The 24393-nt window shown below is 30.0% G+C and overlaps 2 protein-coding genes across 2 annotated transcripts in view; both read right to left on the bottom strand.

Annotated features, from left to right (window-relative positions):
- The window catches only part of LOC126895370 (uncharacterized), a 12768-nt gene extending 4200 nt beyond the window's left edge, over positions 1-8568 (bottom strand). The window contains exon 1 of the mRNA XM_050667171.1: positions 7649-8568. Within this exon, the coding sequence (XP_050523128.1) occupies positions 7649-8514 (866 nt within the window). The 5' untranslated portion in view covers positions 8515-8568. The remainder of the gene's footprint in view (positions 1-7648) is intronic.
- A 14387-nt stretch (positions 8569-22955) lies between these two features.
- On the bottom strand, positions 22956-23529 carry LOC126895653 (uncharacterized; the record flags this gene model as incomplete). Its single annotated transcript, XM_050667784.1, is given in 1 exon segment — positions 22956-23529. A coding segment is annotated over 1 exon segment (574 nt), but the record flags the coding sequence as incomplete, so codon positions are not given.
- Positions 23530-24393: the final 864 nt, after the last annotated feature.

The raw sequence follows: 24393 nt of genomic DNA, 5'->3' as shown, positions 1-24393 counted from the left end.
TGTATAGGTTTACGAAATTTTTATTTTTTGATTTTTGTTAGTTAAATATATATATATTTAAATAACAAGATAATGGGATATATATCCCTTTATCTGTTTAAAGTAATTTTTAAGTCCATTCCTTATAAATTATATGGATCTCAACTTTAATTTTATGTATCAAATTATGATTTTAAAGTGGCCAAAAAATAGTATTGCTATAATTATAAGTTAAATTAAATTCAAATAAAGGGGCATTTTAGTTTTTTCATACATGAATATTTCTTATAATTATAATTGTTATATTATTACTATTTTTGAAATTATAATTATATATTTAAAATGATTATTGTCAACTAAAAACTAATGTTCAAAAGAAAATTGAATTAAATATTTTTTTTTCACTTTATTATAATGTAGTATTCTTCATGCGTTGCATTTTTAGGAATTTATGATATAAGAATATCATAATGGTATCTCTGATCTTACCACCATCCCCAATTATTGTATTCTTTGTTAAATGTAAGTGTACTTTTATTTCACATTACAAACGACATTCCACTCAAACACGTTCCCGTGTCTCATCCTAGTTGGGACACAACATTATTTACTTTGATTTCTTATTATTCAAACAATTAAAATGTACTCGCTGCAAGTCTGAATGTAGGGGCACTGCTTCCATGGCATTATTGCCAAAATGCACCCTAAAATGTTTTTTAGGTTGTCCTTAATTACAAATTTTCAAAATTCTATTTACGCGCACCAAAAAATTGTTTTAATACATGTAAAAATAAACTGTGCAAAATTTGGTCCCGATAGGTTGACGTTAACACATGTCCAAAAATTGAGAGTGGTTTTGGCGAGATTCAGGCAAATGCAATTTTTGATATATTATAAGTTTGGGATGTAAAAAATAAAATACAGGCCTTGTGTTGTGACACAACAGCTTCTAATACAGGTCGCTTAAATGGCGCTTGTATATTGCTTGAACAATACCTAGAGCATAATGTGTTGTATTTATCATGTCGTAGACATATTTTGGAATTAATACTAAAAAATATTTTCGAGGTTAAACTCCAAATGTACTAATTTTTAAAAAATTTAAAGAAAGTTGGATTACTCTAGATTTGTAGAATTTTGATATTGGTATCAATGATATAATTATAAAAAAATGCAGTTGAACACACTAAAACTAATGTAATAAAATTTTGTTTGGAAACAATGTTCGTATAATTTTTAATTAAATCGTCCCCTCAGTTTTTAGAAAATGAATGTACCGGACTTTTATTAAAATTATCTGTTTGGCCTTTATTAAGTAGAGGGAAATTGCCTTTCTTGGATTTATTCGTTAAAAGAGCAGAGGGATAACTAAATTTTGAAATTTATCGAAAAGACACGCACACGTTCAGGTACATTCCAAACAAATCAAACCACACCTGTATTGACAAATTGACACTTTTTAATAGTATGATTTACAAATTAATTGAGGAAGGCAGCTAGTACACTCACTAGCGTGGGGGAACCATATGTAATTAGATCACCCATTTTATATTATTCGGGCTACTCAAATGGGCTAGCTAAAATATTTAAGAATTTTGGTATTACTTTAGTAACATCTAATTTAAGAGATTTATTAGGTAACCCTAAAGATATGGTAGAAAAAAGGGGGAAATCGGGCATTTATAAAATACAATGTGAAATACAAACTTTAATTATACAAATATAATCAACTTACTTATGACTTGATAATATAACATAGTGCGCTTTTTTTCGGGAAACAAAAAATAAATAACAAGTGAAATTGATGTAAATTGACAGTAACAACTTACCACCTTTCCTATCACGTCCTTGCCTATTGTCACTGATCTCCTCATTTCACCTACCACGTGTTCTCCTTTGTCAAACTCTATTTGTCGTACTCTAGATACTCTGTCTTATTCCTACTTATTCTTAAACCCTTTTCTTCAGGAATTGATCTTCACACCTCTAGCCTTTGATTAATTTCCTACCCATTTTTTCCTATTAACACTATATCGTCAGCAAACAACATGCACCTTCAACGGCACTTCTTCTTGTATTTCTCTAGTAATAGTAGTAAAATTTTTCCCTAAACTTTTTTACTAGTTGTCTCACACAAAATAATGACTTCATTGTTGATTTCCCAGGCATAAATCTAAATTGGTTTTTAGATATCAATGTCTCATCTCTTATTCTCTTATCTATTGCCTTTTCCCAAATATCCATACTATGACTTATAAGCTTTATACTTCTATAATTTATAATTATAATTCCTCCATTCATTTGGAATTTTTCCTTCTAATAAGATTTTATTTAGAAGTTCATTATAGTCATTCAACATTACGTTCCACCTTCTATTTCTTACAATTTTTCTCTGCGCCACTATCAGTTTGTAATAGCGCGCACAATTCTAATCATTTAAAAGTGAATAAAATTGACACACCTTTAATTAATGAAAAAGTCAATGTTAATGATAGGATAACTAGTTGTGAATTAAACACTCAATCCTTGAATTCAATTAAAATTAACGATTCTCCACTAATAATGGTCAAAGTAAATAAAAAAGATATTTTCGTTGTTGATACAGGAGTGAGTACAAGCATTATAAATAAGAATTTTTTATCTAATTATCATAGTATTTATCCACTTAATAATGTTACATTAACTACAGCTAACGAATCACATTTGCATGTGGACCTTCCATGTACAAATGATAACATCACATTATATGCTAATATTGAAAATGATAACTGTTACGGGTGATATGGTTATGATGAAAAAACTGTAGTCAATACAATAATTGTATTTTTTTGTTATTAATTATTAATAACAAAAAAATATCGTGGAACCGTTTATTCGCACAAAAACAAGGTAAAACAAAATGATTACAAATAATGTTGCACAGTAGTTAGAGATTAAAAAATTACACCGCATAAATAATTAAAAAGATGCTTTGACGTAAAAATGTTGCGGGCAGTTCGGTATTACACAGGTGACTTCAATGTATATTTGCGGTGGGTCGTCGTCGGACGCGCGGCACTTACTGTACTTAGTACCATGGCGTATGCCACGCGATGTTAGTCAGTCAAACTATCATATACCCTGTGGCGACTCCCGCCACTATCAGCAGCTAGTCATCTTCAGTGTTACCGTTTTTATATCGCGTGATTATTTTATTGTATTATTCGTCGTGAGTTTTGATTATGTAATCGTCCCTACCTGTGTGCCTTTTTAAATGTGATTTTTAAATTAACCATCCTCCCTGTTCAGTCAGTGACCGTTCGATCTCTGAGAAATTAGTTTTGTCGCGTTACCTTTATATTTTTGTTACCTCATTTTGCGTTGCCGACGAATACGTTTATACATTTATTTCAATCTGTTAATTATTATTTTATGCGAATAAAGCGCCTGTGACGCCTTTGGTGTTAGTTTAAATTTTCTTGGCGTCATTCTTTATTCAATAGCTTTTAATAATTATAAACAATTACCTTGGAGGCCATAACCTCCAAAACACGTAGCCGGGTGACGTCTGATAAAAGATAACATTGATATTGAACAATAATTTATTATATTAGTTGAATCTATTGGCAACACTGAAATTATACTATTTTTTTAAAAATCAGGAAAAACATCATATGATAAGGAAGATTAAAAATATAATGAAGCGGAGGTGCAATAACATATTTGCAATGTGATAAAAATACTTTAGATTTCAGATCTGGACAAGGATAGTAGAACTATAGTTAATAGAAGAAGTAGAAGAAGAACTATAAATTAAAAAAAAAATTTGTCTCGACACCTTATCTTCTATGTTCAAATGGCTGCCGAAATTCAACAAAAAATGTAATGTTTGTAAAAAAAAAATTACCTTCTATCGGGATGTTTTTTGTACTTAAAACTGCCATAACTTATTGAAATATTAACAAATCAAAATAATATTTTTTTATATTGAAACCTTATATAATTTCCTTCCATTTGATATAATTTTTTTCTAAATTTAACATTTAACCAGTTCATATGGGGGATTTAAAATAGCAACTTTTTTACAAAAACTAACTTTTTCAACTTAACTTTTGAAAATGTTCCGGAAATACTCCATGCTTTAAATATATATCAAATTAAAGCTTACAATAAATACTATAAGTTCAAAAAAAAAAATTTGTCCCGACACCTTTCTTCTTTGGGAAAAGAGCAGTCGAATTTAACGAAAAATGTAATTTTTATGTAGAAATCTCTGTTTAACATAAAATATTTTAATACTTAAAAGTGCCATAACTTTTTGAAAAATAAACAAATTAAAGTAATTTTTTTTTATATTGAAACTTTTGATATTTTACTTTTATTTGATATAATTTTTTTGAAAATCAGACTCTAAACCTGCTCACAGGGAAGATTCAATAAAGCAAATTTTGCACAAAAGTTAAGGTTTTTTTAATTTAATTTTTGAAAATGTTCCGGAAATATTGACAGTTTTATTTAATTTTAAAATAAAGCTTATATTATATACTTTACTATGAAAAAAAAGTAGCACAGTGGGGTTGTGGCGCAGTATGGATGTTATACATATTTTTGAATACGTTAGCCATTTTCATCAAGAAGATAATCTATATTTCGATTTTTTTTGTCGGTACAAGTTGGGCCACCACAATACTGCCTTGATAAATTTTTTACATAGATATAAATATTTTTAAATTCTATTTTGGCCAAGCCAGTGACCAGAGCTTTAAAATCATTGGGGTCAATGTTTCAATAAAATATACTCTCTCAAAAAATAATTCTTTAACAAAGATAAAATATGATTGTATTATAAATGTTTTATCAAGCTTATAACGTCCTTAACTTAAACAACATTACATTAGATCTAATATTTTGTACTGATAAACATCTTGTAGTTGAAAATTCAAATGAACCACTTGTACCAATTGACAAACATCACCCTGCACTTAACATATCATTGCCAGTAAATACTCAATTTCCCAGTTGCGACACTAGTCATAGCTACTTCAATTTTAAAAAAGCCAACTACAATAGTATTCGTTTATTTTTATCATCTTTTGATTGGTNATAGTTAATACTTGATAATATTTATGATAACTAAAAAATTTACCCATAAGAAATTTGTCACGAGTTTTTTGTCAGTATTTTTTATTTCAATTTGTGTAATGTTTTACAATGGAGGGGAAAAAAAGTCAATAAGTGTGACTTATGAACAAAAACAATTATTAATTGAATTTGTTCATAAGCATCTAAAATTAAATTCTAAAAAATTTGGACCATCTTTTACCATGAAAGATGCTTAATTATTATGGCAAAATATTACCAAGATTTTAAATGAAACTGTTGGCCCAAAGAAAACACTAGCGAAAAATCGTAAAGCTGTTAGTACCTATAGTGACAAAAATTGTATTAAATTTTACTTATTGTTTAGTCAATATTGTACAATATTTTGCATACTTTGCGCTCTATACTTAGAGCAGACTTAATCGATGGGGGTTCTAAATNCCAGACTTCCTCGATGGGGGTTCTAAATATGGGCGTAGCTCATTAATTAAATTTAATGCAAGAACTTTTGTCAGTCTAAATTTTTGTATAAATGCCCTTTCGGACAAAACTACAGAAAATAAAATTTTATTAATGTAAATAGATAATTTTACATATTGTAATTTGTTTTGTAACATACCAATGAACGGATCCTCCGCTAAACAAAATATCATTGTTCAATGGCCATTATAGTCAACTATTTCTAAATTACTAATAACTTGCACATAATTTATATTAAGAAAGTGTTCCATTTTAATAATTAATAATAAATAAATTTGAAAACGTTATAAATATATAAGTTTTTATATAAATATGAATGATAAAAGTAACATTAGTATACTAAAATCATAATTGGTGTGGTAGATACCACTCTAAAAAGATCATCTAAAACTTTAGTACACTAATAAATATTTTTTAGCATACCAACATTCAAAAATACGGTTTTTTAGTTTCACACTAATAGTTGCACTAAAACGTTATGTTTTAGTATACTAAACAGATTAGTACACCAATATAAAATTCAAAAATAGACCCCCTGACGTTTCGGACTCTGCAATGAGTATCCTCAAGCACTTTAAGCAATGATTGTATTATAAAAGTTATGTTTTTAATAAAAATATAGAGTGTTTAAAATCGTTTTCATATAAAAATAAGTCATAGATTTTGTAAATAAAACCCTGTTATTTAAAATTAAATCATTTTCGTAACAATTTATTTTTAGTATATAACACGTAGTGTGTAACGTACACTCAGTGCATTTAATAAACACAATTAACGTTTGATTACTTAAAATATTATTATGTGACATAGGATATAAGGTAAGTATCATTTTAACTCATTATTTCAAATGACAATCTATTGCGAACAAATCACTTAAATAAATTTTAAAATTTTAAATTTATTAAACATCATTTACTTAATATTAGTCAAATCTCACGATTATCACACAATCTTATACCTTTTACCTATTTATCTACTCTAAAGTATTTACCTTTTTATTAAACATTTTGTCTTATTAATTTTTAATACTATTTTAATTTATTAATGTATTACCATTTACTGTTCTCTTTTTCTTTTTAGTTTATTACACACCGAGAGATATTACATTTTAAACAATAGATTGTAACTTCCCTCAAATGTTCTATTTCATTATTTTTCAGTTACATTCTACATTGCTTTAAAAACTATCAAATAATTCAATTTTCTTCCGTAATAGCAAGTTATTTAATGTTTTAAAAAGGGAACTCTGTTATGGCGATAATGTAAACTCATAATATGTAAAATAAATGTAAAATTGATAACATCACATTATATTTGAATATTATAAATGATAATATGTATACTGATAACATAATGTAAAAAATATATTCCAATATATATAAAAATAATTTTAGTAAATATTTAAAAATGAATTAAATTAATCGAAAATAATTAATTGAAATTTGCTTTAACTGTATTAACAAAAAAATTTTAGAATTCCAATAATCGCACATCATTACTTTCACTGTGGTCGCTAAATATGTTGAAAATTTCAGTAAATTTCGAATATGATAAAACACTTTTTATGTTGACACTATGGAATGATTTATCGAATAACGTTGTAAATAAAAATGTTCTTACTAAATTGATATTCATATCATTCGAATCTGTGAATGACTTTAAATAATGAATACATTTGATTTCATCAGCACTTAAATTATTATTCCTAAGATACTTATTCAGTCCAGAATTGATAGTCGATACGTAGTCTGGACCACTAATTAAATTATTTAAAATTAGATTAAAAGATTTTGGTTTTAATTTATTTATTATGATTTCGATTTTAGGAATAATGACAAAAACATAATGGTTAAAATTTTCATTGTATAGTGGCATTTTATCAAAAGATTTGAATATTTGTTGAACATCTTGAACTTCTTGGCTATCAAAACACTCAACAAAATTCTCAACTATACAATACATTCGTTCTAAACCCTTCTTTGCACTTTTTTTATTTAACATTAATGTACTGTATATCAAACTTTCTCTTATTAAATGCATTAAAACGGTTTTAAATACACTTAACACTTTTTTTTGGTAAATTCCAATTTGTTTTATCCATACGTCAAACCAAAAATAATTCCTTGCCTTTGTATATTCCTCATATATTTCACTGTAAATAGCTTCGAAATTATTTTCACTCTGGGCACCAAAATCCATTATAATAGTTCTCAATAATTCTTTCTTATCAATTATGTCACGCAGGTAAATACTTCTGAGTGAAAACGAATTTTCTTGTTCTTCTGTATGTTTTAATACATTTTTATTATTTTCTTTTCTTTGATTCATAACATCTATAAGATTCGTGAGAGTTGAATAATTTTCCGCAGTATTCAAAGGAAAATTATTTACTTCATATTTATTTTTTTTTCGACATAATTCTGTACTTACACGTTTTAATACTTTGTAAAAAATATCGTGAGTATGTTTAATATTCTTGTTATATCGATATATTTCATTACCAAACAATTGAATGTAATAAGTATATAAATGTATCATCCAAAAAATGGTTAGTTTATCGTTAATATCATATTCTATAAGTGTGACTAAAAATTGTTTTGTAATCGATTCATTTAAAATAATTGTTTTTATATCATAAGTTTGTCCAAGTGAATTTTCAATAAAAAATGAAAATAGTTTCATATATTGAAGAAAATTGTACATATTACCACAAAAAAGGTCCAACAACATGATGACAGTTTTTTTCGTTAATACAATATTTTCTAGATATCGATCTCCTTTCAAAATTTTTTTTTTGAATTCTGAATTTGACAAATTACATAGCTCATCATAACTAGGATAATCGAATCCAGTGTCTAATTTTAAAGCAGTTTCTAATGGTTTATCAATTAACCTTCCGAATAATATTCCATGACATATTTTTGTAATCACGACACATAACAAAATAAGGAACAGATTATATTTTTTAAAAATCATTTTTAATAGTTGGATTTTAAAATATATATATTTTTTAAATACTCTACATAAATATATTAGTTGTGGATATTTATGTAGTACTTTTAATTTCAAAAATAGATTGCATAAAACATAAGCTATAAATTTAATAAAGTATTATACGAATAATTTATTTTAATAAACAACATATTGAGCTCTAATTTTGTATGTTATTTATTTGTTTAAGAACTTTGTAAATTTTATTAAATAAATTAATAATTTTTAGTTATATTGTACATTTTATTATTAATTATATATATGAGATGACCAGCGGCGTATTTACATGCTGGCCTTATTGCTTATAGCGGCATATTTTAAGGGGCGACAATATTAAAGGCCTACAAATTTATAAAAATCGAATTAGTTTTTTATTGTTGCTCAAATTATTTATATAATATATTTTTTAGTGCATCCCATATAAGTATATAATTTTTTTTTCTTGAAGGCCACATATATATTTAACTTGTTTTGTTAGGTACAGAATTAGGCATTTCAGTAAAATAAAGGATGGACAATTTCATAGTGTGCCGATTACGTAAGAATGGCCCTTCTCTTTTCAACCTATTAAAACTTTAACACAAGAAAAAAAAACAGTAAATTAATTTTAATAATATAAGCAATAAATTGCATTTAGTAAAAAAATATATGAAGGGTTTAAAAAAAACCAACTACTCGAGTAAAAACATTTTTAGAGCTTTTAAAAATCACTATAATAAATAAAAAAAAATTAACACAGTTTGATGAATAAAATTTAAATAAATATACAGAGTGAATTAATCTAACTAACAATATTCATATCTTTTGATTCAATCATCATTTTCCTGTAATTTTTTTTAACTTATATATTTTTAAAGCATATTTTAGTTTTGATATAAAGTTATATGAAGAATAGATATTAATTTTACCATGAAGTGTTTTTTTTTTCTGTCCAAGTAAATGCTCAGTTCTCATTGGACTATGTTGATGATCTATACATCAATAGAACCCGAATTTAATCTAGATAATCCAATAGCGCCAAAAATTGAAAAAGTTGAATAGCTAGTGTTAAAACAATCAATTCGTATATAAAGTCCGAAATATTTCCGGAACATTTTCAAAGTTTCAGTTGAAATTGTTTACTTTTTATGAAGAAGTTGATATTTTGAAATAGCCTCGTGGCAGGTAAAAAGTCATATTTTTGAAATATGTATACCAAATAAAAAGAAAATACATAATGTAATTATTTAAAAAAAAAAACAATTATTTTTATTTATTCATTTTCAAAAAGTTAGTTAAATATGTATGTTTTGTAAAATCAAACTTGATACCCTTATAAGATATAAGGAATAAATTTTAAAAAAAATGAAATTTTTAACCCTAGTAAAATATTTTATTAAAAATTGAAAAACATGTTTTTTCCCTGTTATCCTGTGCATGGTATTAAGACTATTTGGTATTAACATTTTTTTTTAAAACTTATCTATAAAATGACTATATTCAAATCGTAAAAAAAATTTTTAAATACTTTTTGTCATTGCGAAAAATAACATTAAATATATTTAATGTTATAATGTTTAAATATAATTCTATATTGTAAAAGTTGATTAAAAAAATAAAAGTATAAAATATTATGTAGATCATAAGATATATGAGTTATCAGTTAGATATATTCCACTCTGTATGTATCCCTAACATAATACCAAATTCCCTCAATCTAAAAAAATGTCTACGCAATTTCGCAGCCGAAATCCTATTTATACAGCTGTGATTATATGAAAAAACAAATAATAATGATCATTTACTTAAAAAATAGATATGATCTATTCAGTGATTTAACTAAAATGATAGTTTTATAATAAAATAGTTATTGCATGATCAAAGCTTGCTAATTATTAAAAATTTCTGAATCTATTAACTGCGATCGTTTATCGTATGTTCTGTTCTATGAATCTTATTATATTTATAATTTTATTAGTATAAAGTAGATTTAAATAAAATAAATTAAATTATTTAATTCAAAAGTAAAATAAATACGAAACAAATACTAGTTGGTATATTTTAGTTATACAAATCGAGAAACATAAATACTACATAAGTGTCCCACTATGTTCTGACATCTTTAATAACTATTGATCCATCGAATATTTTGTACTACTATTATTTTTAAATAACTTTTTAAGTTTCAGATCACATTAAACGCATTTTTTTTATTATTTATCTCTAATAAAAAATAAAAAATAAAATATTTTTTCAACATTTTAATAAGCCATTTTTAACCCTTTCTTACCAGATTATGTTGATAGATTGATAACAACTTTTAAATAAGTATTTATTGAATTAAAAGTATTTTAATACATACCCAATCTATGTCTATATACTTCCAATAATTTATACATGCATTTAAAAATAATATATATTTTTCATTAAGATGAAAAAATTCATATGATTTTTGTGAAATATTTTACAAAAATAAATTTTAAAACCCTATGACTTATAGGGTTTTTTCTTGAATATTTCATTTATTAATTAATCATTTATAACCAATATTTGTAAACAATCAGTTCCATGGACAAATATATAAAATAAAATGGTCTTAAGAAAAATTCCTTTCCGTGTACAAAGAACAAGTAATAGAATTTTTTAAATGAAAAACAACTTTTTTCTCATTTTTTTATTTTCTTAAACGATTTAATTTATACCTAGATACATTATTGATGTGAACATGGTTTAATTATAAATAGTGATATATTAAATTATACTGATTTGCATGCAACTCAAAATCAACAGGATAATGTACGTTAGAATATATGAATTTGTTTTTAGCTTTGATGCGAAGCTGAGAAGGTATTGGTTTTACAGCTCTCACCAGGGGCGGATCCAGAATTTATACCAGGGGGAGGGCGTCATTAGATACATTTTTTTCTTTTAAGAACTGATTTATTATTTTGTGTTTATTAAATTACATGTTTTTATTACATGATTATTACATTTCTATTTTTAAAAATTCGTTTAATATTTGCTGCATAATAATTTTTTTAATTACTATAGTATATGTTTTTTGATGACTTTGAGGACATAGGTGTATAAAAATAAACTCGTTAATTAAAATTAATTGCATATGAAGAACTTTCTTTGAAATTAAAAGCTATTTAACAAATAAAAAAAAAATATACATTTCTTACAATATTATAACTTAACACCTAAGTTTGTAACAAATACTATTAAGATAATTAAAGAATAAAATCTAATTTTCTTATTTTGTCATTAGTAAATCTATTAATGATATTTTTGATATTATTATGAATATTAATATTTTTGTGAATATACAACAATGCAAGACCTGTTAATCTATCATCACTTATTTTGAACCTTAACCATGTTTTAAGCAATCGTTAAAGTTTAAAATAAAAAATATATGTAGCGTATTCTATAAATAACACGATTGCTTCAATATAGAGTTATAATACAGTATGTCAGTACATATATGTATATATATAAATGTTCTATTATTGATGTTATTTCGATAAGGCAATGGGTGTTCCTACACAATTCGCATGCACTTATTATTTTTATTTTTAGATTTTTAGGTACCAAGTCCTAATTAAAGGTATTTTAATTTAATCAGTAAGCCAGTAGCTGAAGAGGGGACGCGCGCCCCCTGCGCCCCTACCCTGGATCCTCCACTGGCTCTCACCAAACCGATTTCTTTCAATTATACGTCAAAAGATCATAAATTGTATCTAGTCGAAGACATTACCCTCAAAAATTGAAAAAATTTTCCTTGTTCCCCATAATGAGGGAAATCTCCAAAAAAATTACAAATTTAAAAATCGCTAATTTTTTTCAATTTTTTTTACTTAAAACTGTCATAACTTTTTCAAAAATGAACAAATCAATATAATTTTTTTTTATAGATGATTGATGTATTTTTTTATAAATATAACCCTTTACCTGCCCACAAGGGGATTTATAATGTCAACTTTTTCACAAGAAATTAACGTTTTCAACTTTACATTTTAAAGTGTTCCGGAAACACTGACACTTTTATATATACCTTAAATTAAAGCTTATGTATAGCGATTGCTATTTTTGTGTGAAAATTCTCGATTTTATATTTTACATTTTTTACTTTAAAATACTATAACTTTTTAAAAAATGTATGGAACAATACAATTTTTTCATGAGAAGTAGTATTTATATACATTTTTCATTCGACATACTTTTTTTTAAATCGGACCATTTCCCTATATACGGGGGAGTTCAAATCTGAAAAATGCATATAGAAAGTAGAACTTTTTCAACTTAACTTTTGAAAATGTTTCGGAAAGACTGACACTTTAACATATATCTTAAATTAAAGCTAATATTATGGAAAAAAATAAATTTTGGACTTTATTTTGCCTTCGCAGTGAAAATGGCTACCGAATGCTATTTTTGTGTGAATATTCTCGATTTTATTTTTTACATTTTTAACTTTGAAATGCTATAACTTTTTGAAAAGTGTATGGATCAACATAATTTTTTTATGAGAAATAATATTTATATCCCTTTTTCATTCGACATACTTTATCTTAATCAGAACATAAATAAGGAAATAGCAGATCATGTAGTTTTTGGAATAAGACAAAGTTAAGCACTATCTAAAGATTTACATCGAAGCGTTTTTTATGATAGTGATTTTAATCATTATCATATATCATTATACTTGATCCAACTATGCCACGTCACCTCTATGCTGCGTCTCCCTGTGCTGGGTTTTTTTGATATAAGATAAAAGTTTTCAAAGTCTTAATATAAGATTAAAATTTATTCCCAGAAAATATTGGGATTTTTCATTATTCTAATCACAAAAAGATTGATTGAATCAAATTTTAAAGAGCGTTAACGCCTACACTTTTTATTTAAAACAAATTTAATTAAAATAAATATACAGTAATACTTGTGAATTTTTAATGGAGTATTTATAAATATATAAATCAAATAATGAAAAAATGTTTTCAAAATATATATTGATAAACATGTATTTTATGAGCCATATTTAATATATAATGGAGAAAATTGGAGTTGTTAACCAACTTTCGGGTTAATAAAAAAAAAAAAAAAATTTAAAACTGTTTTACATATAAGATATAATATTTTTTTTTACGTTGTAATTTTATATACTAATGCAAATAAATTAGCAATTTTTATTTTTAATTTAATAGTTTAAGAAGAACATTATAATAATAATTGTTGAATTTTTAAGTCCTATTCAAATTCGAAAAGTAAAATGGGATTTTAAAAATATAAATTCTGACATTTTTATTTTTTTTTTTTTTAGGAATGCCAATGTAATTTATAAATTTATTTCAGAAAATTAATAAGTTAAATACGCAATTTTATGTTCTATTTTGCTTTTATTATGTTTTTAGCGCTATTTTAATACCATTAAAGAGAAAAGTATCAAGGTCAAAACGTTTAAGTGCTATACATTTTGAGCCTTAATAATGATATATTATAGTCGTAAATAAATTTAAAAAATATATGAAGTTTTCTGTTAAGCAACTGTTTAACTGTAACATTACTGGTATTAAAAAATATTAAACAACATACATACGGCTATGATGTCATGCTAAAAGTACAAAAATCATATTAACAAAAAAAAGTAAAAAATGAGCAAAACTAATAATTAAATAATAGAATTATTAGGATTAATTCTGAGACAATACCGGCTCCCTGCCCACCAAATACTCCGTTTGCCAAGGCAGGACAAAGTTTGCCAAAGGAGGTAAGTATGCTAACAGAGGCAAGTCGGTATATTTATTATACAAGTAGTCCACGATAACTTGATGCGGTTAACTTTATTTATATTAAATATTATAAATAAATTAGAATCATTTTAAATTAATTACAACAATAAAAAACATGTATAAATATATTATATACACATATATCAAGATATACATGATAACATACGTCCGCACCGATGAGTATGATGCGTGGAACGTTCTTCTGTCACGGAAGTCAAATGTTCGCTGTCGTGGAGCCCTCCGTTGGTATGAGGACGTGGCAGTTCGCGTTCTGATTTTTGATTTGTCGGTGGCGATGCGTCAGGGTTTGCTACAGTCTCTGCTGCGACTGGTCTAGACAGACCGTTTGAGATCACAGTTGTAGGCGAATCTCTTCGGAGAGCAACCCACATAGACAATAGACCGTTTGCGTATGTGCTTGGACGTGAGTGATGCGGGACGATATTCCCTTGATGGTTACTCACATAAGCACCATCTAATTTGTTACAACACACATATGCGGACTATAGAACCACCGGGGACACGCCACAATATATGGCCGTTACTACTACATGGGTTGAAATTTTTTAAAGACCTGTTTTTTTTTTTGTCAATTGATGAGTAAAAAAAAGGGGGGTTTAAAAAAATATTGTGCAATAGTGTTATAGTTTAGTAGAGATTTAACTCAAAATCGGTTTTAAAATAAACAATTACTGTATATTACTTATTATACGTAAATAAAATCAAAACAATCAAAAATATAAAATATTAACAAGTAATCATTTTTCTGACTTTATTTGATGCAAAATCACTTATGATATTTTCATAACTCAATTGTTCTGAAAGTTCTTTTTCTAAGCAAATTGTAGCAAGTCCTGTAAGTCTCTGTTGTGATATGCTACTTCTTAAATAAGTTTTAATTAGTTTTAGTTTCGAGAATGTTCTCTCTGCTCCGGCTGATGTAAGCGGAATTATTAACATGATTCTTAAAGCAATATTTGACACGGTACCGTATATTTTGCGATACGTTTAATACACGGTCACCTCGTCTTTTCCATCAACCGCCTTATTACATCGCGAGTCCAGCCTGATTAGAGTACCTGCGCTATCTAACTAGGGTGCAAAGTCTATCTACTGGAGCGCGGTCGACCACCGAGCGCCGGCGGTGAACGCTCTCTCTTGTTTTTGATGTCCTACGTGAATTTTCTCTATCCGCCGTCGTCACGTGTTGTACATTAAAAGTTACTTTTATACATCTAAATTAAAATCTTAAGTTGTATTATCTCTTCATTTAAATCGTAATATATATATATATAAATATATATATTGGTTTATTTTAATTTCTCTTGTTTTCTTTTGCTCTCGGCCAGTGCCATTGTAGTGATACTTTAGACATTTTTGTGCGTATTTGTGTTACATATATTATATTTAAGAAACAAACTTTTATTGACACTCGAATTATCCGTGTCAAAATTGGCTCCCCGTATAGAATTGAACCTGGTAAGTAATAATTTTTTTTTTAGATTAATTAATTAAATTTTTCTTTTATTTCTATAAGAATTACATACTTTTTAGTATTCCCTTCCCTCCACCCTATCATCACGAAACGCATTCTATTTGAATAACATGTTTCATTCCCGCCTTTAATTAAACTTAGCCGGATTAGAAACATTGATGATAGCATTGTGAAATAATTGTGATAGTAATCACAGTATAGTTAAATACGAAAATAGTATATAGCGAGAGATAGTGAGTAAGCCGAACGGAACAATAATATTTCCCATATCAGTTATCTGAACCGGTCTTTACGCCACACTACTACACTATTACACCTTACCATACGATTTTGCGACCTTGATTTATCAACGCAATCGTGAAATACATTACGACAAATATTATCGACAAATGACAAATGACTAAAATAAGTCACTGGCCTAGTAATACTATCACGTTTAAATTACGATAATAGCTGTGATATATTTAATGTATTATTTCTCTTCTTTAGTTTTAGAATTAAAAATTTTTTTTTGTAAATAATATATTTATAAAATAATTGTTTTTGTTCCTATAAACCAAAACCCTCCAGTTTAGCTATCTCTTAATCTGAGCGAAATATAATTTTGTCGATAGACGTTATAGTTTAGAAGAGAATAAATTTTATTAACAACAATAAAAATATTCAGTTACTTCTAACTATATATATACTCGTACGACTAAATTACGCTCTTAACATGACCAGCAAAACTATTTTTGACATGACGAAGAGCGAACTAATTCACGAATGCGCTTTTCGTTCTCTACCAACCGTCGGTTCGCAAAACGAACTTTTAATAATATTAGAAGGAAACATCTACCCCCTCGAGGTCGTTAACCGCCGAAAAACCGGCGCAACATAATGAGCTAGTGTTCGGATTAACGACAAATCGTACTGTAGAGGAACAATTAGCGCACACTACACTCGACTCGCTTTTGTTAAATAACGAACCCGTTAACTTGACAAATAGCGTGAGAACGTTGTTAATCCCTCACAAATTAAGTCACACACAAAATAAACCGACACTATCAGTTTCTGTAACCAGCGCAAGCTCACGCTCGCTATCCTCTGACGACCTACATTATGTCAATAATATCCGAAATGCGAGCGAACAAATTGGGGCGATTCGCCAAAATTTACGCGATACTACGCATGCCGGATTAGTTGACCTACGCCCAACGGGGCTTGAGACGACCATGACAAGTTTCATTATGGAACAGCGCCGCGTTGTCGATTTATTTGAGCGTATGGAGGGCGTGATGAAAACATCGGTGACAAACCAGAACCACACAGTACCCCCCTATCATCAAGGTTAACAATAATATATTACCCGATACGAGCCATGAGCAGCACGCCGACTTATTGAACCGATTAACACTAATCGAGCAACAAGAGGCGACAACTTTATGCAACCCCCCACAAATTTATTGTTCAGTAGTACAGCTCTACCTACTAACCCGACAATACCTCGTTTAAGCGAATGCGCCACAAGGAACCATGCTTTCGAACAGACCACAAAATCCGTGCGGTTTGAACCAACGCAAAGATCATCCCCATCGTTGGATCTACCCTCCCCAAATCTCTATCACTCGGTCCTCATACCGCATAGTGACATGAAAAATGTCCGAGCTTCTTTTCCTGACTATTACGGTAATAAAGAAGAAGACCCAAAAGAATTCCTGAACGAAGTTGAGAGCTTACTTCGGCAAGCGGGAATTCACCAATCAGGGTAGGTAAAAGCAGTCGTCCCCCAGTTAAGGGACATTGCGTTAATTTGGTAGAATTCCAAAAAATTAATGAGAATGTCCTGGCTGGAATTTCGTCACGAAATGGTAAGGCGTTTTGATAATGTTGACATTCAGGCGCAACTGGAAACGGACTTACTTACATCTCCACAACCCGTCGGACAACCCCTGGCTGATTTTGTGTCAAATAAACACATTTTAGCCAGACGTGTGCGCCCAGATCAAACTGAAGCCTAAATAATACGCCACGTTATCGGATTGATGCGCGATGAGTATCGAAGCATAGTACGCCTATAATACCCTACGTCGTTTGTTGAGCTACAAAATATAGCGGAAGCCCTAGAAGCCCCTTCTCGCAATTTAAATACCAAAGACGCGCTACGTTCAAAGTACGGAACGACAACAACGGCAAATCGTCCTAAAACCGATCAAGCACGACCACCGAACCCTTGCCGTTTCTGCGGAGGCGACCATTGGAACCGCCAATGCCCTAATGCCCCTACGGTTTCGGGAAACGGCGGAGCTTAGTTCCTTCCTCCAGCAAATATAAAAAGTTACCACAACCAACGTTATCGAAAAGGCGAACCGCGCGGAAAATAACCAGTCTTGTTACGCAAGGTATACCACCCTTATCGTATAATATCGACGCAATGTCACTTGTACGCAACCCTTAGGCTACAGACCCGATAAAGAAAGAAAAAAAAATACTACCCTTATAGATTTTAAACCCTTTGAACCGCGAACTACTGGTAAGGAAATTTCAGAAAATGCTCCTCCACCGTCCCCAGATGACATCCCTGATTTACAGACCACTTTTGTAAAAAGCACCCTTTCGGCTCCCCCATTTAGGAAATGGGCCCAATACCTCCGAATATTATAAGGAGGAATATGTAATCGAAACGAAAACCCCACTAATGGCGAGTAAAACCGTCAGTGAGTCAATCAATTTCGTGGTTAAAAACCAATTACACCCGCCCACTAATAAATTATTCGAAATAGACAGGAGCCCACGAACATGTCCGAAGAAAATTACAACTCCTGCAGTTGAATTAGAATTCGAAACGGACTTCGTAACAGCCCTATTAGATTCCCAAGCCATTAAGTCGTACGTAAGCCTAGACATTGCAAGAAAATTTGGTACTGTAATAAATGGACTAAAAACCACCGTAAGGCTGGCAGACGACCACACTACCCTCACTAGTGGGACCGTAATTTTTGACGCTAAAATAGCCAAACTGGATATCCAGTTTACCGCGGCTATCTTAAATAACTTGTACTGCGACGACGTATTATTAGGACATGACTTTTTATCATCGCAAGAAGTTTCTTGGGATTACGGCGCAGGCACTATCCATCTAGGAGCGAACAAGCGAACAACCGCATATTGGAGAGCCGGCCATACTCTTACCACTCCTAGGCCAGATCTTCTTCAGTTAGACATTGCAGGTGACCCGAGCACTCAGACACTATTGACTCAAACGCTGTTGCGATAATCCGAAGTCTTTAGCAATGTTGTAGGGCGCACTAAACTGATTAAGCATGGCATCCTTCTAAAAAGCCCAACCCCTATCACCTTAAAATAATATCCCTACCCACAGCAAAAACAGCAGATCATAGACGATATGGTTATAGACATGGAAGGTCGAGGTTTAATTGAACCTAGTACCTCCCCATTCGCCGCTCCGATAGTTTTGGCGAAGAAGAAGGACGGTTCGTTCCACCTTTACGTTGACTATAGGAGATTAAATGAGGCTACTATCTCTGACGCTTACCCCATGCCTAACCTTAACGATATGATCAGAAATATGCGAGGAGCTCAGATATTTAGTGTGTTTGATCTTAAAAGCAGATTTTGGCAGGTCTCCCTCAACCCCAATACCCGCAAATTTACCGCTTTTCGAACTCAAAGAGGACTTTATCAATTTAAAGTCAATCCCTTCGGTTTAAAAAACTCCCCTGTGAATTTTGTCCGCCTAATGAACGAGGTACTAAGAGGGTATTTGGGTAACTTCGTACAGATCTATTTAGATGATATAGTAGTATATTCAAATAGCTTGTATGACCACTTTAACCACTTAGAAAAAGTATTCGAGCGGCTAAAAATACATGGACTAACCATGCCAAGTAAAAAAATGCAAAGTAGGGTTCCCCGAAATCACTTTCCACGGTCATTTAGTCAACGCAGACGGGATCGAAAAACACACAGAAAAACTCGAGGCTATATGCGCTTTTTCACCCCACCAAAACGTAAGAGACCTTCGTAAATTTTTAGGAGGCTGCAATTGGTACAGCCAATTTGTAGACAACTACGCCGACACCGTGGCCCCCCTAAATGATTTACTGAAACAAGAAAATAAATGGTCTTGGTCGACAGCTGCACAGATTGCCTTCGAAAAGGTCAAAACTTCCCTGTGCAACCCGCCAAGACTATCTCCTCCTGACTACTTAAAACCGTTTTGCTTTCAAACTGATGCCAGTGAGATAGGTGTCGGAGCGATTCTTTTTCAAAAGGGCGATCACCCTGCGGAAAGGCGAATAATTTCTTACGCTAGCAAAAAGTTATCGGAGACGCAAAAGCGATACGCAGTGGTAGAGAGGGAGTGTCTCGCTATTATATGGGCGACAGACAAATTCCGTCCTTATCTAGAATACCTACCCTTTGAATTACTCACAGACAATTCAGCCCTCGTCTGGTTACACAAAGCTATAGACAACAATTCTAAATTGACCCGATGGTCACGCCATTTAGGTAATTTAGATTTTACCACCACACATGTTCCTGGTAAACTTAACGAGGGTCCAGATATGTTGTCACGCTACCCCGCCGCCGGTCCTACCGTAAATGAAGATACTCTCGATGAAAACCTTTAGGGCGCCCCAATTGTTCAGTTACACAATTCGATAAGTAGGCCCAATGATAGTGTCTTTGCTATTACCCAAGCAGTAGATAAGCCAAACAGCTTATCGTTTACTGAGACTGAAATAAAACAATGACAATCAGCGGACCCTAAATTAATACTACTGGTTGAACATTTGTTTTCGGATTACCCTGCGCGTAATACTAGACAGACCGACATTAAAAAAAATGAGTTCGTTTTACTTAACGGGTTGATTAGAAAACATATAGGGAATGACACACCAGTAGTGATACCCCCCATTAAAGCAGACCGCGTAATACGGGAATATCATGATAGCCCTCTTGCTTGTCACCCTGGTTGGAAAAAGACATACAGGGCAATTAAACAACGGTTTTATTGGCCGAGGTTAAAGCACAGGATCCGTATGTACGTGAAATCATGTCATATTTGTGCGTGTACTAAACTATTCAATGTGCGTCCCGAAGACCCATTGACCGTCCGTAAACCACGCTTTCCGTGGAAGGTAATCAGTATAGATTTAATGGGCCCCTATCCAAGAACAAGTAGGGGAAAAACATATCTACTGGTTGCTACTGACTGTTTTAGCCGTTGATTCGAAGCTTATCCTATAGGTGCGCCAACTACTAAAACTATAACCGAAACGTTAGAACGCGAGTTTTTCTCCCGTTTTGGGTACCCACGAGTATGTCTCAGCGATAATGGCCTCCAATTCGTTTCACACGAAATGATCGGCGCCCTTAACGCGTGAGGAACAGAAGGTTGGACGATCCCTATATACCACCCCCGTGCTAATCCAGTCGAGCGTCAGAACCAAGAGCTGAAAAAAGGACTTCGAGCATTATTAGCGGACGAACGTCACACCTCTTGGGACTTAAAAATTCCTCCCATTCTTTTTGCTATAAGAAATCGTCGAAACGAACAAACAGGGTACCCTCCCTCCGTCTTAATTCTGAGAAAGCAAACACCCAGCCGACTGGACTTTATTACATAACGAGCTTAACCAATTATTAAAAATTAACAACCAACGACAAGAGCGTGAAAAAAAATGACAACTTTTAACACCGTTGTGAACCCAACCAATAAAGGAAGTAAGACCTTCACCATTGGTAACACCGTCTACTATAAAACACATCCTCTATCGAACGCAGAAAAAAAATTTCACGCAGGCTTTGCACCAAAATGGTGGGGCCCGGTCAGGTTAAAAGAGAAAATCAGCCAAGGGGTCTTCCTTATCGATAAAATACCACTTCGCAAAGTACATGTTTCTTGTCTTAAACCCCGCGCATACATACTAAGAAGTATGAAATTTTACTACAGCTGGTGACTAAGCTGAAGACTGACTTTTTAATTATCTATGTGATTCTGTTTGCCTTAGGAAAAAAAAATGGAAAACAACAAAAAAACCCTCTCCTTTACTGGTAACGAGACGGTAGACCTCCTGTTGCTTCGTTTGGTTGAGCTCAACGAGCAAAGTCGCCAAACATTGTGGCAGATAAGGGCTGCCTTGCGTTAACGAATTTTCCCTACCTCAACCTCGAGGACAAGATGGCGTACATCCTCGACGTTGTCACTGTGACAACGGGAAGAAGACAGCGTATTATTTCTGACGGGTTGTCGTCAGCCGTGCAGTACTTGCTGGATTTTGCACCATTGCGTATGGCACGCGGTGTTGGTCAGTCAAATACTATGAGTATTTTATCAGACTGACTGATAAAAATGACACGAGACGAAGAGTATCGTGTATCACGAAGCGATGCGGGGCTGTGTCAGTATCATTAAAGAAGGTAGCGTCTTGTCTTTAGATTCAGCGTTGGTCACATTTTCTAAAAACAATTTTTTTCTTTATTTATTTTAGTATTTATGTATCTAAAATAATTTTAAAATACCGGTAAAGCTACTAGATAAGTTTTAATAAAAAAACAAAACAACAACTTTGCCCTCAAACGTAATTTATATATTGAGTTTTGTTTTATGTTTATAAAATTTGTTTTTAAAATACAGTTTTAATGTAGAATTTTTAATAATAATATATATATATATATATATATGAGAATTACTTCCACAGTAATAAATATAGAACATTATTATTAATTGAATAAATAAATATAAATTAAATGATTCAACAAACAATATTCACGTTATAAAAAATGATGTGAAAATATACTCAAATAAAATTTTAAATAATTTAGTATTGTATTAAAATAAAATGAGATACTCGAAAATAACTGTTTGAAATTTGCTTTACCGTTTTAAACAAAATATTTTTCATAATTCTAATAATCTCACTTGATTTTCACTATTATCTCTATGGTCGCTGAATAATTCGAATATTTGAATAAATGTTGAATATGATAAAATGCTTTTTAAGTTAACATTTTGGAATGATTTATTGAATAATTCCATAAATAAATATATTCTTACTAAACTCATATTCATATCATTCGAATCTGTGAATATCTCTAAATGTTCAATAGTATTGATAGCATCAACACTTAATATAGTATCAGAAATATATACATTAGTTNGTATTGATAGCATCAACACTTAATATAGTATCAGAAATATATACATTAGTTCTAATATTGATATTCGATTTGTACCCTGGATCACTAATTAAATTATTTAAAATAAGATTAAAAGAGTTCGGTTTTATTTTGTTAATTATGCTTTCGATTTTTGAAATAATGACAATAAAATATAAATTAAAATTTTCAGTGAATATCGGTAATTCGGTAAAAGACTTGAATATTTGTTGTACATCTTGAACTTCTTGCCCATCAAAACACTTAACATAATTCGCAACTATACAATACATTCGTTCTAAACCACTCTTTGCATTTTTTTTATTTAACATTAATGTACTGTATATCAAACTTTCTCTTATTAAATGCATTAAAACGGTTTTAAATACATTTGACACTTTTTGTTGGTAAATTCCAATTTGTTTTATCCATATATCAAACCTAAAATAATTCTTTGCCTTTGTATATTCCTCATATATTTCACTGTAAATAGCTTCGAAATTATCTTCACTCTGTTCACCAAAATCCATTATAATAGTTTTCAATAATTCTTTCTTATCAATTATGTCATATAGGTAAATATTTTTGAATGAAAACCAACTTTCTTGTTCTTCTGTATTTTTTAATACATTTTTATTCTTTTCTTTTCTTTGATTCATAACATCTATTAGATTCGTGAGTGTTGAATATGTGTCCATAATATTCAAAGGAANCCATAATATTCAAAGGAATATTCTTTACGTCATATTTATTATTTTTTCGACATAATTGTACACTTATATATTTTAATAACTTGTAAACGATTAGATGAGTCGGTTTAATAATCCTGCGATATTGATATATTTCATTACCAAACAATTGAATATATTTAGTGTATAAATGTATTATCCAAAAAATTGTTAGTTTTTTTCCGATATCACACTTGAACAATGTTACTAAATATTGTTTTGTAATTGATTCATTTAAAATTACCCTGTTTATATTATCAGTTTGTGGAGGTGAAATACTAATGAAAATGGAAAAAAGAACCAAATATTGAAGAAAATTAAATATATTACCACAAAAAAGGTCCAATCCAATTATGTTTGTTTTTTTAGTTATTACAATATTTTCAGGGTATTGATCACCTGCCCAGATTTTATTTTTGAAATCTGAAAATGACAAATTACATAGCTCATCATAATTAGGATAATCAAATCCAGTGTCTAATTTTAAAGCAGTTTCTAATGGTTTATCAATATGACTGTTGAATAATATTCCGTAACATAATATTGTCTCCAGAACACATAAAAAATAAAGTAATAGAGTATATTTTTTAAAAATCATTTTTAATTGTTAATGTATAAATTGTTTAATAATGTATAATCTTTTAAGATATAAATTTTTACTCATTGTTAAATTTAAATACTCATTGTAAGTATTTTATTTGTGATT

Source organism: Daktulosphaira vitifoliae, unplaced genomic scaffold (assembly GCF_025091365.1).
Source record: "Daktulosphaira vitifoliae isolate Bord-2020 unplaced genomic scaffold, ASM2509136v1 Scaffold_1, whole genome shotgun sequence".
Classification (NCBI taxonomy): domain Eukaryota; kingdom Metazoa; phylum Arthropoda; class Insecta; order Hemiptera; family Phylloxeridae; genus Daktulosphaira; species Daktulosphaira vitifoliae.
The sequence above is the reverse complement of the archived record's forward strand: the minus strand, read 5'-3'. Positions and strand labels throughout refer to the sequence as shown.